General features: G+C 48.3%; 2 protein-coding genes and 2 non-coding genes across 4 annotated transcripts in view; all 4 read right to left on the bottom strand.

Annotated features, from left to right (window-relative positions):
• gcn1 (GCN1 activator of EIF2AK4) overlaps positions 1-10,877 on the bottom strand; it is a 30,079-nt gene extending 19,202 nt beyond the window's left edge. Inside the window, exons 1-23 of the mRNA XM_061259902.1 lie at positions 10,751-10,877; positions 9,666-9,768; positions 9,319-9,382; positions 8,706-8,837; positions 8,381-8,489; positions 7,981-8,079; positions 7,568-7,702; positions 7,313-7,381; positions 7,095-7,203; positions 6,821-6,895; positions 6,530-6,658; positions 6,173-6,223; positions 5,464-5,562; positions 4,758-4,931; positions 4,505-4,657; positions 4,235-4,327; positions 4,039-4,114; positions 3,496-3,655; positions 3,003-3,192; positions 2,699-2,823; positions 1,772-1,950; positions 1,275-1,368; positions 790-903 (exon numbers count right to left, since the gene is read on the bottom strand). Coding sequence (XP_061115886.1) covers positions 790-903; positions 1,275-1,368; positions 1,772-1,950; positions 2,699-2,823; positions 3,003-3,192; positions 3,496-3,655; positions 4,039-4,114; positions 4,235-4,327; positions 4,505-4,657; positions 4,758-4,931; positions 5,464-5,562; positions 6,173-6,223; positions 6,530-6,658; positions 6,821-6,895; positions 7,095-7,203; positions 7,313-7,381; positions 7,568-7,702; positions 7,981-8,079; positions 8,381-8,489; positions 8,706-8,837; positions 9,319-9,382; positions 9,666-9,768; positions 10,751-10,768 — 2,550 coding nt within the window. The 5' untranslated portion in view covers positions 10,769-10,877. The remainder of the gene's footprint in view (positions 1-789; positions 904-1,274; positions 1,369-1,771; positions 1,951-2,698; positions 2,824-3,002; positions 3,193-3,495; positions 3,656-4,038; positions 4,115-4,234; positions 4,328-4,504; positions 4,658-4,757; positions 4,932-5,463; positions 5,563-6,172; positions 6,224-6,529; positions 6,659-6,820; positions 6,896-7,094; positions 7,204-7,312; positions 7,382-7,567; positions 7,703-7,980; positions 8,080-8,380; positions 8,490-8,705; positions 8,838-9,318; positions 9,383-9,665; positions 9,769-10,750) is intronic.
• Positions 10,878-11,440: 563 nt separating this feature from the next.
• rplp0 (ribosomal protein, large, P0) lies at positions 11,441-15,522 on the bottom strand. The gene is made up of 8 exons (XM_061261219.1): positions 15,473-15,522; positions 14,564-14,671; positions 14,130-14,305; positions 13,391-13,478; positions 13,051-13,197; positions 12,688-12,873; positions 12,128-12,268; positions 11,441-11,643 (listed from the first exon to the last, which is right to left on the bottom strand). Exons 2-8 carry the CDS (start codon positions 14,615-14,617, stop codon positions 11,491-11,493), a joined length of 945 nt encoding a protein of 314 aa, XP_061117203.1. The 5' UTR covers positions 14,618-14,671; positions 15,473-15,522; the 3' UTR covers positions 11,441-11,490.
• On the bottom strand, positions 11,846-11,973 carry LOC133141356 (small nucleolar RNA SNORA63). The gene has a single exon (XR_009710081.1). It is a non-coding gene; the product is annotated as a small nucleolar RNA SNORA63 (small nucleolar RNA).
• LOC133141357 (small nucleolar RNA SNORA63) lies at positions 12,350-12,477 on the bottom strand. Its single transcript, XR_009710082.1, has one exon. It is a non-coding gene; the product is annotated as a small nucleolar RNA SNORA63 (small nucleolar RNA).
• Positions 15,523-15,773: the final 251 nt, after the last annotated feature.

Genomic DNA, 15,773 nt, shown 5'->3' with positions numbered 1-15,773 from the left:
GTGCGTGTGTGTGTGTGTGAGTGTGTTTGTGCGTGTGTGTGTGAGTGTGTTTGTGCGTGTGTGTGTGAGTGTGTACCTCTGCGTGTGTGTGTGTTTGTGCGTGTGCGAGTGTGTTTGTGCGGGTGTGTGTGAGTGTGTACCTCTGCGTGTGTGTGTGTTTATGCGTGTGCGAGTGTGTTTGTGCGTGTGTGTGTGTTTGTGCGTGTGTGTGTGAGCGTGTATCTCTGCGTGTGCGAGTGTTTTTGTGCGTGTGCGAGTGTGTTTGTGCGTGTGTGTGTGTGTGTACCTCTGCGTGTGTGTGTGTTTGTGCGTGTGCGAGTGTGTTTGTGCGTGTGTGTGTGTGAGTGTGTACCTCTGCGTGTGTGTGTGTTTGTGCGTGTGCGAGTGTGTTTGTGCGTGTGTGTGTGAGTGTGTTTGTGCGTGTGTGTGTGAGCGTGGGGCTGTACACACTCGCGTGTGTGAGTGTGTTTGTGCGTGTGTGTGTTTGTGCGTGTGTGTGTGTGTGTTTGTGCGTGTGTGTGAGCGTGTACCTCTGCGTGTGCGAGTGTGTTTGTGCGTGTGCGAGTGTGTTTGTGCGTGTGTGAGCATGTGTGTGAGCGTGTACCTCTGCGTGTGCGAGTGTGTGTGTGAGTGCGTTTGTGCGTGAGCGTGTACCTCTTCGTGTGTGAGTGTGTTTGTGCGTGAGCGTGTACCTCTGCGTGTGCGAGTGTGTTTGTGTGTTCGTGCGTGCGTGTATGCGAGTATGACACGGTACAGCCCCACAGCGGGTCCCGATAGGTGCAGCCGTACCCCCTGCAGTCTCCTGCGGATGGCAGCCTCCTTCTCCAGCACATTCTGCATCAGCTCCTTCTGTTTACTGGTGAGCTGCAGCTCCTCTTTGATGCCCTTCTTCTTCTTAATCTCCTGAAGTGAACAGAGGCACAGCAACACCTAGGTTAGCCAGGCCTCTCACTTCAGGGCTCAACGATTTTCTATACGCACCAGACGGTCAGCTCTGTCATCCTAATACTGAACATTCTGTCGGTCAATTAATATCAGAGATTCTGATTTGCTGGCTCATTATGAATACGCATATTAAGAAGTGACCGAAGTTGAAGCCAGCTCAGATTTGGAAAGCTTGGGGAAGTTCTTGGTATAAAGAGGTACAGATGACAAGGGAAATGCAGGAGCTAACCAGCTGGATTGTACATGGAGCGTCTGTGACCTCCCTGCATCAGGGCAGTGCAGAGCTGAACAGAGAGCTGAGAGACAGACGCAGGGTTCCTGGACCTCACCTCCTGGAGCTCCAGCTCGATGATCTGCTCCTTGAAGGAGTAGGCCTTGTTCTCCCGCTTCATGTTACCGATCTTTGATGTCTCCTGTTGGGCACTGTAGGGCCAATCGGGAGGAGGAGCAGTGAGAACAGTGCAGTTATTATTGGTCCTGATTGGGAAATTACATTAAGAGCTCAATTGACACTACAGAAACCAAGTGAAGGCTAGCGTGAAATACACACATTTGTAACTTTGTATTGAATGCAAATTCAACTGTATGAAAAGATGACAACAATATAAAGACCACAATGGAAATAAGCTTTCAAGCTTTATTTCAGTAATGTTTAATGAGTGGTACTGGATGATGGTCCTGCTTGAACAACTTCAACTTCTGATGATTGTCGAAAAAAATCAACAAACACATAGAATACCTTCTATGCTATTTCTAGGACCCTCCAAAGACCCTGCAAGCACTTCTCTATTCCTCCCCACAGAGCAGAGAGAGGGGTGTGCAGTACCTCTGGATGATGCTCTTGTCATACATCTCCCCCTCTGGCGTGTTCATGATGGCAAACTCCTCGCGTGTCACCTGGTTCAGGGCGGGGTTCCGCAGCCATTCGATCACGCGCTCCGTCACGCGCGGGAGCAGCTTGCTGTGAGAGAGCACGGACAGGGAGCCCACGGCGTTCCTCACCGCCTGCAGGACACCACAGGAATTACAGCGCTTTAAGAGCAGGGCTTTTCACTTTCAATTACCAGCAGAGATCATTATATCAGTATAAGAATGTTCGGTCTGGAAGCTTCTCATCAGGGCCTACGGGTTTTAGTGGTTTCCTTTAAATCATGTGAATGAAGGCCTTGAGAACAAGGAGTGTAAATTCACACAATGACTTCAATGAACCAGAGGTGCCAAGAGCCCCTATAAAAGTTTGACACCTGTGCTTTAAATGGTGACAGTGAGTAGGGCCTTTCATGAAGCCAACGATATTGCCTGCTATGATGTGGCAACCCCCAACTCTCCACCACAAACTGACCCTTTGTAAAGAATACAAAGGATTTCTGCCTGATTTAACCTCAGCTGGAATGCACACAGGCAGACAGAGACCGATCCTATCCCGCATTTACGTGGAAACTCCCTGCAGCCAGATTTCTGCTCTACAGTGAACAGTGGAGCTGCCACAGGTGCTGGGCCAGAGAGGGGTGCAGCTGCAGTTCCTCATTAATCATGAGTGACAGGTGGAGGTTACCCTGGTGACAGGAAAATCTGTGCTGAATGGCAGCACACCCAGCTAAAATGGAGCCGACAAGGTCTGGGATCAATCCCAGCATTAAGGTACATCACTGTACCCAGTGGAAATGCCCCAGCTAGGAGTCCCAAAACAAAAGCCCATGTGTTGGAAGGGCGGGCGTGTGTGTGTGTGTGTGTGTGTGTGTGTGTCTCTGACCTGATTGTCACTGTTGTCATCCAGCAGAAGGGGCAGTATAGTGTCGAGGTGGTTATCGATGAAGTCCGCTGCATCCAGCTTCATGCATGACAGCAGAACCGGCCATAAGCCCAGGTGAGCAGCTTCTACACAGCGAGAAAAAAAGGGAGAGGAAAGGAGGGTTTGGTACAGAGGGGCTTTGTGTGTCTGAACAGGTTTACACCAGAGATCCGCGAGTGTACAGGCCAATATACAGGGTTACAGACAGACTACTAATGTACCGGGGCACAGACAGACATACAAGGGTACAGACAGACGGGCAGACCTATGGAGGGGTGGTGAGCCACGATGAGGGTCTCTGTGGCCAGACGCTCGGCTTCTGCAGCGTCGTTCTGCTGGCCCACCACGGAGCAGATGGAGCACAGCGCCTCCTTCAGGACGCGTGGGGGAGTGTAGGCCCGGCCCAACTCTGTCGGCTCCCCTGCCTCCGACAGCAGCTGCTCCTGGGGAAGCACCTGGGTACGAGGGGGGACGGGGAGAACAGTGAGGAAATGCCACTGGAGGAAAGGACCTTTCAACTTACACAGCCCTAGTGGGGTGTTCATTAGAATTAGCAATGGGATAATGTAAAGAAACCCTATCGGTCATATAGAAGTGTCTAATTTTCACCAGGCAACACCACTATTATGGGAACTCAAATATTTAAATGAACAAAATGTGGTTTCGTCCAGAGATCTTTAAAGTCTTTGAAATAAAAGAATCAGGCAGTACTGTATATTCAAATCCTTGTCATCATCTGATCTGACGGCGTCTCTCACCTTGTGCGCATTGATGATGGAGCGCAGTTCTCCCAGAAGGCTGAGCGCCAGGCTGGACCCTCCCAGTGAGGAGAGCAGCTTCTTGACGGTGAGCTGTGCCTGTTTCCTCACGCGCCAGCTCCGTGACAACAGCACCATGACCACAGCGCGGTGATACATCCTGACAAACCAGACACACGCGCGGTGATACATCCTGATAAACCAGACACACGCGCGGTGATACATCCTGACACACACCAGACAAACACGCGGTGATACATCCTGACAAACCAGACAAACACGCGGTGATACATCCTGACAAACCAGACAAATGCGCGGTGATACATCCTGACAAACCAGACAAACGCGCTGTGATACATCCTGACACACACCAGACAAACACGCTGTGATACATCCTGACACACACCAGACAAACACGCTGTGATACATCCTGACACACACCAGACAAACGCGCGGTGATGCATCCTGACACATGGATGCATTGCAGACAAGTCCACAACAGAGAGGTAAGGAAGCCATACACACACACGGACACACACTCACTGTGACTTGGAGCTGGTGAGCCGTTGGGAATGATCCAGGAAGAGCCTCTCACATAACTGCAATACTGTACACAGGGCTGGAGAGAGAAGACTGAATGAGTGGAGTGTCAATGTGTCAATATGTGTGTGTGTGTGTGTGTGTGTGCGTATGCGCGTGCGTGTGCGTGTGCGTGTGCGGACATGTGTATGTGTCCCACCTTCTTCGCTGGCCTGAGAGAGGAACTTCTCTGTGGTAAAAAGTGGTTTCTTCTCATCCAGAATCAGATTCCACTGGACAGCCACCTTTGCCTCTGGAACGCAGGCACACACACTATATCAGCAATCACAAACACACACACACACACACACACAGGGTGTAATCTCCAGACAGACACACAGACACACAGACACACAGACACACAGACACACAGACACACAGACACACAGACACACAGACACAGGGTGTATTCTCCAGACCCGTCTCTCACCGGTCTGTGGGTCGATCGGGGACAGGCGACACAGCATGACAGCGGCTGCCACACCCTCGGCGAGTAAAGCATGCTGGGAGTTCTGCGCAGCTGCCTTCTCCACGGTCTGTATCAGGAGGGGAATGAGATCGCAGGCCTGCCCCAGAGTGTCACCTGCAGACGTTAAGGGGATGAACAAGTCGCATCTGAATATAGCTATGGTCAGTAAACCAACACTGAGCACCTGACTGACTGAGAGGCTCGGTGAACTGACCTCTGAAGGCGCCCAGGATTGCCTGCAGGTATGCGTGGCGTACGGGCGAGGTGGAGGCCTTGAGGGAGAAGGCCTTCTTCAGCCAGTCCTGCAGGGGGCGCGGCACCTCCGTGGTCAGCCGGCCGCTCCACTGGGACAGCATCCCCACGGCGTGCACCAGGGTGCTCTCGTGCACTGCGGAGGAGGGAGGGCAGCCCAACGTGAGCACAGCGAGGAGAAGGTCCCCCAGTCACAGGGTTCATTACAAACGCTTATTTTCACGACTAGCCTCTTCCTTGCATCCTTCCCTCACTCGTGATAACCGGAGGACACGGAATAGAGATGCAAGGATGAGATGCGAAAACGAAGGACATGAGGCAGCACCTATTGAACAAAGAGAATGTCCTTCCTCAGTCCAGCACACTTCCACAAACGAGTACCCATGCCGAGCCTGCTCGCTCCTCCAAGGAGGATTTAAACAGACCTAAATGTCCTTAAAGATGGCTGACCTTGACCGAGTTCCCGATCAAGCACAGACCAAGGAGGCGAAGAAAGATAAGATAAGAGACTGGAACGATGCCACAGACTCCTAGCCCCCTACTCCAAGAGCAAAGAGCCTAACCAGCGCAGCTGCAGCCAATGAGATCCTGCAAACCCCGCTCCGCCTCACGCACAGGAAGAAGAGCGTCAGGAAGCGGGAGGGGAGAGGAAGAGTGTGAAAGGTTACCTTCCTGCTGCAGGTAGGGGATGAAGAGCACGGTGATGGCAGAGCTGAGAGCCTGGCTGGAGGTGCCTGACACGGCGTGGTGACTGCAGCTGCCAATCCCTGCCGAGCACAAACAGCCACACAGTTACCACAGAGCGCACAACTACACTCACTGAACACTCAGACCTCACTGTTCAGCAGAGGACTGACTGTTGTTTGGCACCATGAGAACTCTATGGTAATATACTGCTCAGGCCTATTGCTATTGGGCTGTGTGCTCATGTATATTTTGATGCGTGTTGCACTGAAAGATAACTGATAATATTACATTACATTATTGGCATTTGGCAGACGCTCTTATCCAGAGCGACGTACAGTTGATTAGACTAAGCAGGAGACAATCCTCCCCTGGAGCAATGCAGGGTTAAGGGCCTTGCTCAAGGGCCCAACGGCTGTGCGGATCTTATTGTGGCTATACCCGGATTAGAACCACCGACCTTGTGTGTGCCAGTCATTTACCTTAACCACTACGCTACAGGCCGCCCTGATAACCATCAATGTGCATGGTAGACCAATTTTTAGAGAGTATTCAAGTCAGCATTCCTCTGCCTTATGTTCAATCATAATGCTACTGGTTGTGTCATGTCAGTGGTCTAGCTGCTTTGAATAAGAACATTGTCCAAACAGAGTAAATCAACAGCCATAAAAACTGAAAAAGAAGACACTGTACCTGACAGCACGCTGACCTTCTGGGCAAAGACTGTGAGTTTCCCCTCCGACCCTGTAATGAGAAACCATTTCAGCAACAGCGCAAAACGCACAATCACATTATGCTGATTGCTGTACTGTACAGCATGGGTGTGTGAAGAGAAGTCAGGCTGTGTTAGGCCACGGTCACCCAGCGATAGCCCTGTCAGCGCTGCGTGTCTCCGAGCTGCAGAGAGTTTCGTCCCCAGAACACACAGACTGAAATGTCATCAGCACAGACACCCCGTAGAGTGGGGTCATGGGTTCAGCAGCTAATTCTGCGGAGGTGAAAAACCTGCGCGACAGAGGCGCGGGAGGGGAGCAGGGGGTGACCTCTGACCTCCGAGGATGCCGAAGAGGTGAGTGACGAGATCCTGGACTGCGGTGGGGTCGCTGCACTGCTGGGCCAGGTTCTGAAGGGCCTGTACGGCCTGCTCCATCAGCTGGGGGTTATTGGCCTTCAGCTGGCCTGAAACACACACACACGTTTTCACACTCAACGCTACGTCTTAACACACACTCGTCAGCTGGCGAGTAACGGACCATGCCCAGGTCACACTCACACATTCAACGCTACAGCTTAACGCACGCTCTCTCACACTTACACTTCTATTAGTAATGTCTTACTTACTGGCAATGCCCTTCCCAATATCCATGGAGTATTGGCTGAGGTCAAGGGTCACAGCAGCCAGCAGGCAGGAAACGGCTGAGGGGAGAGGGGGACAGACGTCAGTCAGTAGGCCAAAAATACATGATACAGTGGAACAAATGAACACACACATGAAATGTACAATGTGTGTGCACATGTATGTACATGGGCATATGTGTGCGTGTGTGTATGCGTGTGTGTGTGTGTGTGTGTGTGTGTGTGTGTGTGTGTGTGTTTGTGAGAGAGAGAGACTCACTCTGCATAGAGTTCTCGGGGCTGCGTAGCATGGCCTTCTGCAGGGCGGGCAGCAGCTGCTCCTTAAACTCGGGGTGGGAGACGTGGCGGAGAACAGAGCCGCTCCTCTCCTGCAGACACAAGCAGGTTCATTACAGTCCCTTTCCCTGGCACTCACCGCTGGAACATGACACCCGGAGGCACAGCGCTCCCTGTGCCGGCTCAGCAGTACAGACTCACCAGGATGTGCTGAGGTGGAGGGGTCTTGCTCATAAGGACAGTCTTCAGATACAGCTCTAGCATTGCACCCTGGGAACAGCAAACAAAATGTTATAACGGACAGTAAAGAGTCATGTGCATGTCCATCTGTTAATGTGAAGTGTTGGTGAATATGCCGTTTGGGTGCTTGAGTATTAAATGAATGCATGTAGGGGTGTGTGTTTGTGTGCGCATGTATAGAAGAAAGAGGGCATATCGTGCCATTGCTGGGCTGACCTTGTGTTTCTGGATGGTTCCCGTGTCTTTCTGAGCTGTACAGAAGTCCACACACATGCCCAGCAGGGCCAGAGAGCCAGGGTTCTGGTCCAGGCTGAGCAGGGTGCTCATGTATTCATCCACCAGGCCAGCGTTCTGGAGAAACACACTTCCATATTCAGCACAGGTCCAAACCCCAAGGCTGCCTCGTTTGCCTCTCCACATTAAAGAGGTCATTAATTTCCTGGCGATTTTGACATTCTTAAAACATAAGCCAAAACTGAAACAATAGCTCTAAAAGGTTAGCCATCTCTTTAAAAGGCTGCAGAGTTCAGTGCTCAATGCTCTTGCACCCAGGATGCAGCATGTATGGACCCACACAAAACAACTGCCCCTTGTACTGACCCCAAGGCCTCATCCTACACCACACTCACGTCTTTCCACAGCCGGTTGAGTCTCCTGACGACTGACTTGATGGCATTACTTTGGGCCCCTCCCACCACCTCTGCCAGCAACAGACTCTGAACCTCCACCTGTGTGTGTGTGTGTGTGTGTGTGTGTGTGTGTGTGTGTGTGTGTGTGTGTATGAGGGAGGGAGACAGAGACAAAAACATCAACCAAACCTTGTCCCAAATTACAAACACACCAGAATCTTTGTACTCGTATTGAAACCATTACAGAAGCTGCTGACCATTCAAAATAAAAGTTGCTTGTGAACTGGCCATATGTAACAGCATGGATATCAGTTGTCAATACATGGACAACACATTAAAAAGTAAAGGATAGTGTGACCTTTTTTAAGCACCCTTTCCGTGAGGTGTGCCTTTCACTCACCAGTTTCTTCCAGTTGGGCCCCTCTCGGGTCTCGGGGGTGGGGTAGACAGTGCGTGCCAGCAGGCAGGCCCAGGACATGGCCATGGAGGCAGCAGACCCTGTGCTCTTACTGACCACGGGGAAACGGAACACATTTAAAATAAAAAAACACTCTTAAAATCCCCCAAACCCTAAAAACACACCGCCATTGAATTATGACAGCTCTGACTGTGGCCAGAAAGATGGCGATTTTACTGCCCAAAATGCATCAAAAGCAAAAGGAGAAAGGTCATAAATCCCTACAGACCACAGAAAAGAGCAGCATTGCAGCCTCTGGCCTCCCTACCTGGGAACTCCACTCTTGCTGATGACTCCGCCGTTGAGGAGGGCGGGCGGGAGGCTGGTTGCCATGCTGACGGGCTGGGAGCCTGCCAGCAGGCCAATAACGGAAAGCATAGCCCTGCGGGACGCCGCATCCCTGCAAGATGAGAGCAGGAAAGGCTGCGCTAGTCTCCAAACACAGTACGCCACACAGTCACGGAAAACAAATGGCACGCAAGGGGGCTCAGTATCAGACAGTCCCATTCATTAATATTTTACGAAAAAAACAAAAACAAAGCACAAGCAACCTAATTCTCCATTAATTACAGTCTAGCTGCTGGATTGGTCTCCCGTCCCAAGGGAACACAAAGCATGGACAAACTACAACTACAATGGAAGAGGTACTACAATGACAAACTTGAAGAACAGGAAAGCCCAAATCACAGCCTGTGAAAGCACAATTAACAAAGCCCCATAACAGGACAGACCGTGGCTATGAAAAACACAAATAGTCAGAGAAATAACTTCAAAAACAGTATAATTAATGCTAAAATGTTTAGGAAAACAGAAGTTGTTTGGGGCCCAAAAATAAAAACAGCATAACAGGCAAAACAGGATGACGAGCTGTGCCTACTGACCTGTATCTGTGAAGAGTGAGGCAGAACAGCTTGCACAGGCCCTTGATGGCTGGCTCTGGCAGTTCTGCACATAAAGTTAAGCAACAGTTTAAAAAATAAAATAAAAACATCTCCACAGACTCCATCTTGTTTCATTTGGTACAGAACAGACCAAAACCAATGTGGATCAAACAATTTATTTGGCAAACGTTTCTCAAAAGAATACAGCATGCAAATATTATGTATACCCCATTTGCATTATATCTTCAAAAAACATATGCTGTTCTTATATGACTAACACAGTTTGTGTTAAGTGTCCGACACTAGGCCATGTTTAGAGAACATTCTGAGTTGATCCTGACCCTTACCTTTTCCACTGACACACTCTTTCAGGTCATCTAGTATCTGTTTCCGTTCTCTGACGCTAGCTGTGGTCACTTTCACAGCGAATCTCTTGAGGGTCTCAGAAACCTGAATAGGACAAAGAGATTAAATACGTGCATTCAGGGCAGCATAAACAAAAACACACACAAAGTATGCAAGCTAACCAAATTAGTGATACGTTACTGGTAACAAATGCTATAAAATTGACTTAATGGGTAGCTAATCTACGAAATTGGCTAGCTAGCAAGTTGAGTAATGGGGTGGGTATCCAAGTTAATTTTCTTTTCACCAAATAATAAAAAAAATCGATAACTGGTAATTACAACATTGCTATTAATGAGAAATCGGGTGTGGGGTAGTGAGTTTCCTATCGACAGTCACGCCTCGCTACCCAGATACCTGAACAAAGTTTTAAATGACTTAACTAGAGAGCTGGCTACTACCTTAGAAACAGACTCGAATAAACAGCTGGCCAGCAAACAGACTCTACATCTAGCTACCCGTGGAGCAATTTATAGCCAATTTTAAAACATCAGTTCATTACAATTAATCGATTTCAGCTTCCTACGTACAGACATTCACTTTTCTAGTGACGGCTGCTCAGACTGCCAAAATAGCTAGATTAATGTCTAACTTGCAATCTGGCTAACGCTAGCCAGCTCGCTGACGATGTTAAACACATTCTATCGTTGGTAGTTAATAAAGACGAGTTCACAGCCACATCGTCCAAGCTAGATACCCATACAAAATACTTATTTGACAAGTCTCCAAGCAATGTTCTTGGATAAAATACTTTCAATGCAAAATTTGCTACTCCTACTAGCACAAGCAAGGCACCCCTTTGCTTTCTCACTCTGTCGTTGCTACTAAATAACTTGCTAGCCTAAACGCTAGCTAACAAGTTTAGCTTCTTTACATTTTATTAATATTGACCTGTGAATAATTGGTTTTAAACTTTGTTTTAACTATCAATCCTTATTTGTCACACGAACGCGGCAAGGATATTCGCCGTAAATACATGGCTAATTAAACAAGGGAAGAAAACATTTTTAAGTTGAATCACACAAACCTGCGTGTCCGCTGCCATCTTGCCGGCCCCGATCTAGGAAAGAATTTGTGAAACCTCTTCCGGAGCATTGCACTATCACCACGTGTTGAACAGGACTTGTGTACGCGTACGTAAAGCGTAAACCTTTGGAGCGACTTCGATATCACGGGCTCCCTTGACTTGAATGTGGCAACTTTAATACATTATTCAAGTAGTTTAAGGCCAAGGGCAGTAAGCATCGTTCCATCACCTCCCGTTGCAATGAAGCGTCATCTACTCAAACATATTTGGTGGCATACGGAAATTGTAATGCTATATAAAAATGTATCTTGGGAATTGTGGCTCATGAGGCCTGCAGCAGCTGCTAGTTTCAACTCCCAACACGCCATGTAGTTTATCCAGTTAGAAGAGCTTGTCCAATTGGCTTGCCTTCATTAAATGCAAAAATGTACTTGGCATAAAATTAAGGTTCTACATTAAACTGATGTACATTCTCTGGCATCAAAGACCAAAACTGTAGCACAATATTCCAGATGTTGCACAAATTCAGTCTCTGTGGGCCCCATACCATCTCATGTAATGAGGTCAACCCCCCGCCCATCCCATCCCATCCTAGGGTAGTCAATTCCACTATCCCCCACCCTGCCAAAGACATGCCTCAACTTGCAAGACACATTGGGAAATATTTATACACACCAAATTCACACACAATTTCAGTTTTAAACAATTTTTTTTATTGAGGCTAGGAGGTTACAAGGGATTTAGTCAAACAGCCCGAAGCCCATGTCATCGTCGGATTCTTCGGACTCCTCCTTCACTTCCTCCTTGGCCGCAGCGGGAGCAGCTGCCTCAGCCACCTCGGCCACAGGGGCAGCCACAGCGAAGGCAGTGGGGTCGGCCAGGAAGGCCTTCACCTGCAAGGAGGGGACAGGATTAATGCCTGCACTGTGTTCTCAAAGAACAATGATGCAGGTCTCAGACAAGCTAATAAGTGTACCACTGCATCTGCTCAAAAATAATCATGAGTTATGAGAGTTCTACTGTATTCTGTAAAATTATCGAGCAGGGGATGATGTAAAGTTAACATAGGCACATTGTACCAACTTGAGGTGTTTGGTGTCTGAGACCAAGCGTCCCTGTAAACCGTGAGGTGCAGGCAGACAGGGATAGTAGGAAACAGGTTGTTTTGTGCAGGGGGAACGACAGCGCAGCACTAATCAGCTGCTCTGTAACTTAACCTGCAAGACCCAAAGGGATTACACCTTTTTCCCCATTACATGTTCAGTGAGGTTCATAGATGCTATATCCATGTCAATGACCGGCACTCAAAGTACTGTATTGTCATTTAATGAAAATGCTGAGAAATCCTGTAGGTCCAGCAGGAAATGCCACGCATACCTTGTCAGCCAGGGGGAAGGAGTAGTCCGTCTCCACAGCAACAGCAAGGACCCTCTTGTAACCATTGATGATGGAGTGGGGGATGGAGGCAAGAGTTGGGTATCCAATCTCCAGACACACACTGGCAATATTCCTCACACCCTGTAAGAGCAATGAGGCTGATGAGATGGGAAACATGAATCCAGGCCAGACCATTCCAGTGACATCTGTCTCGGGGTAATGGTGTCTGAGACCAAGCGTCCCTGTAAACCGTGGGGTGCAGGCAGACAGGGATAGTAGGAAACAGGTTGTTTTGTGCAGGGGGAACGACAGCGCAGCACGAATCAGCTGCTCTGTAACTTAACCTGCCATCTTTACCAAATAACTTTCCAGCCTTAGGAGTGCATTATAGGCAACTTACAGCTCTTCCATAAAATAACTGCAATGTTTCACCATGTATACTCGCACCATTCCCAGAGCTTCAAACACTCAATTCTGTTGCATCAAGAAGCTATAGAAGCTATGGAAAACTGTGCAAATGCATCCAATGTTAAGCAATGCATGCGTGGACCGTGGCTCACCTCCAGGAACCTCAGCTGCAGAGCCTCCTCGGTGATGTCGAGCACCTCGGGGCTGTAGACGCTGCCGTTGTCGTACACCTGCTGGATGATGAGCCCGTAGGAAAAGGGCGAGATGTTCAGCATGTTGAGCAGAGTGGCCTCGCTGGCACCCACCTTGTCTCCAGTCTTAATGAGCTGCACATCACTCTGTAAAGAGGAAGAGACACACTTGTTAGTTCACCCATTTACGACTACAGGGGAACAAATTATTCTACAGAAAACATGTCAATTGAATACCTTCAATCAATACCCACACACAAGTGAGTTTCCAACACTAAGGATGCTGGTTGTCCAAGACCATCTTTAGCTTCCACTGATGCTCACCAAGATTTCAATGGTTCCTCTGGAGATCTTGGTGGTGATGCCCAGGGCCTGGAAGAAGGAGGTCTTCTCAGGACCCAGCCCAGTGTTCTGAGCTGGCACCGTGACATCACAGGGGGCAATGGCACCGGCACGGGCTGCAGCTGGCACCTGGGGAAGGGGGCACAGGCGAGTTAGAGGGACGGACAACCAGATTGGGGGCCCACATACTGCCAGCACGATTCAACACCGACTCAATACATGCGCCTTATGCATGATTCTCAGCTACATTCGCTAATGAGCTGGTCATTGTACATTCAACAGGAAAGGGCGATGGCCTGTGGCCCTTTCACCAGAAGCTCACCTTGTTGGCCAGCAGCAGGTCGCGGACCTGAGTCAGATCCTCCTTAGTGAAGACGAAACCCACGTTCCCACGGATGTGGGACAGGAGTCTGGTCAGGAAAGAAAACTTTACGTCATACACGCGTATACATTCGACTCTTCACAGTCAATAGAACCATTGAAATGTCTGAGACCAAGCGTCCCTGTAAACCGTGAGGTGCAGGCAGACAGGGATAGTAGGAAACAGGTTTATGTTTGCAGGGGGAACGACAGTGCAGCACCAACCAGCTGTTCTGTAACTTATCCTGCACCTACCTTAACTCTGATCACAGTTGGGTTTCAATTTTATCAATCAAATCAAATTAATCAACTCCCTGAAATGAAATTGAACTGACCAAACCCGGCAAAAGTTTGAGTCTCCAAATCTTATTGACAGCAGTGAAATCTGCCAGCCCACCACCTAGCCACTGACACTTGAAATGGTATAAACATCCATGCCAGGAATACTCAAATCTGACCCTCAAGGTGCTGGTTCTGTTCAGAACCAGCCCATAGTCCAATAATCTCACCCATTGGGTTTTTTAAATTTTTTATTACACTACCTGGTGCATCATGTTTAAATCAGTCCCTGATTAATGAATAGTAATGTAATGAATACCCAACTGGTCCCGAGGGCCACAGGAGGAGCAGTTCTGATTTAGTTCATAGATAGCGAAATGAGCACCCTGGTTTGATAGGCAGGTATACTTGCACACACTCACTTCTCCAGGGCTGGGTTGTTCTCCAGATGGCCACGGATGGCCTTGCGCATCATGGTGTTCTTGCCCATCAGCACCACGGCCTTCCCGCGCAGGGAGAAGCGGATGGTCTGCATCTGCTTGGAGCCCACATTGTCGGCCCCTACAATGAAGCACTTGGGGTACTCATCCAGGAGTTGCTAGAATTACAAAATAAGAATTCAGACTCAGCATTTCTCCTATGTGTAGAAAAATCTGCTTCCCCTCATACACCATTTCACAACCCAGTACTAACAATCTTTACATTTTACAACGCGTGTTCAGCATACTGCAGTTCTCTGGAAAGTACAATTACGTTAATTATGGTGGAGAAAAACAAAAACAAACAAATAACCATTGACTTATGCGAGCATTCGGCTATTCTCTGGTAATTACTTTAGGTGCATTAAATTACTTACGATGATTTTCATAAAATAGTTGGACTTCCACGTGGCCCTGTCTTCCCTGGGCATCTTTGCAGTGCTACCAAGGATCGCTACAAAGCTGGTTTAAAGACAAGGTGGTAACTATGGAAGAAGAGACACATTAAGGTTTGGGAAGGGGAACATTTTCAGAAACATTCAATCATGCGAAAACTGCACTATACGTTACGTCATACACATGTATACATTCGACTCTTGACAGTCAAAAGAACCATTCAAATGTCTGAGACCAAGCGTCCCTGTAAACCGTGAGGTACAGGCAGACAGGGATAGTAGGAAACATGCTTATGTTTGCAGGGGGAACGACAGTGCAGCACCAATCAGCTGTTCTGTAACTTAACCTGCACCAAAGCCCCCCTACCCCGCTACCCCAGTTGAACCAAATTTCATTTCACGCACTTGTAACTACCAATATCCCAATCCTGGTGAACCGCGTACTTCGCTAAGGCTAACGTTAGCAACCTCTTTAGCATCTCCACTGCCAAGTCATGTCAAAGAGAAATCAGTTTAAAATGACCGATTCAGATAATTTAGCTATATAGAGAAAACGACCGAATGTAAAATAGCGTCCATTGTAACCTACTTGGTAGCAAAGTTATTACCAAGCGGTTACCACAGCCATAACCAATTAGCTTACACGTGGCTAAGCTATTGCTCGCACATAATTCGGCTGGCGCAGTGACTTGTAGGCCGCAACAGCATGGCGCATTAAAAGGCCGCGGTTCTTAAATTACCGTGCCACTTAAAACGCATTTAGTAACCTATTACCCATAACTAAGAGAACATAAATATTTCAGAACCCAGTTACGTGCAAGACATCTAGTAAAAGATCGCTAATTAATCGAAAATTATGCGTTCCAACTGATTGAAAGGGCTGCCACATACCTCACAATCAGGGTCGTGAAAGAAAGAGGAAATCCTAAGCTCGGTGCAAAGTACTTATACCGCAGTGTGTTCCGCCAAAACAGCCAATCACAGCTGCCGCTTTCAAAGGGGGCGGCAGTAATTGTTGGATACTAGTTGTGTCAATCTTTCCCGCAGTGTGAACACAAATAAACCATACGTCTATCATTTCTATACGCATTATGTTTTAAAACAAGAAAAATATCTTACAATAAAGCATATTTTATTTGACCCCAGGTCATATGCTAATCCCAAAACGTGATGGTCAAAAATAAATAAATAT

Source organism: Conger conger, chromosome 11 (assembly GCF_963514075.1).
Source record: "Conger conger chromosome 11, fConCon1.1, whole genome shotgun sequence".
NCBI classification, from domain to species: Eukaryota; Metazoa; Chordata; class Actinopteri; order Anguilliformes; family Congridae; genus Conger; species Conger conger.
This window is presented reverse-complemented; position numbering and strand designations above follow the sequence as displayed.

What these genes read in the sequence shown, in the direction of transcription:
- rplp0 (XM_061261219.1), bottom strand. Translation starts at nt 14,617, where the DNA reads ATGCCCAGGGAAGACAGGGCCACGTGGAAGTCCAACTATTTTATGAAA. An exon ending in ACCTGCTGCTGGCCAACAAG is followed by an intron (nt 13,198 to 13,390) that starts GTGAGCTTCTGG and finishes CCCCTTCCCCAG; the next exon opens with GTGCCAGCTGCAGCCCGTGC. An exon ending in TGCAGCTGAGGTTCCTGGAG is followed by an intron (nt 12,269 to 12,687) that starts GTGAGCCACGGT and finishes TTGCTCTTACAG; the next exon opens with GGTGTGAGGAATATTGCCAG.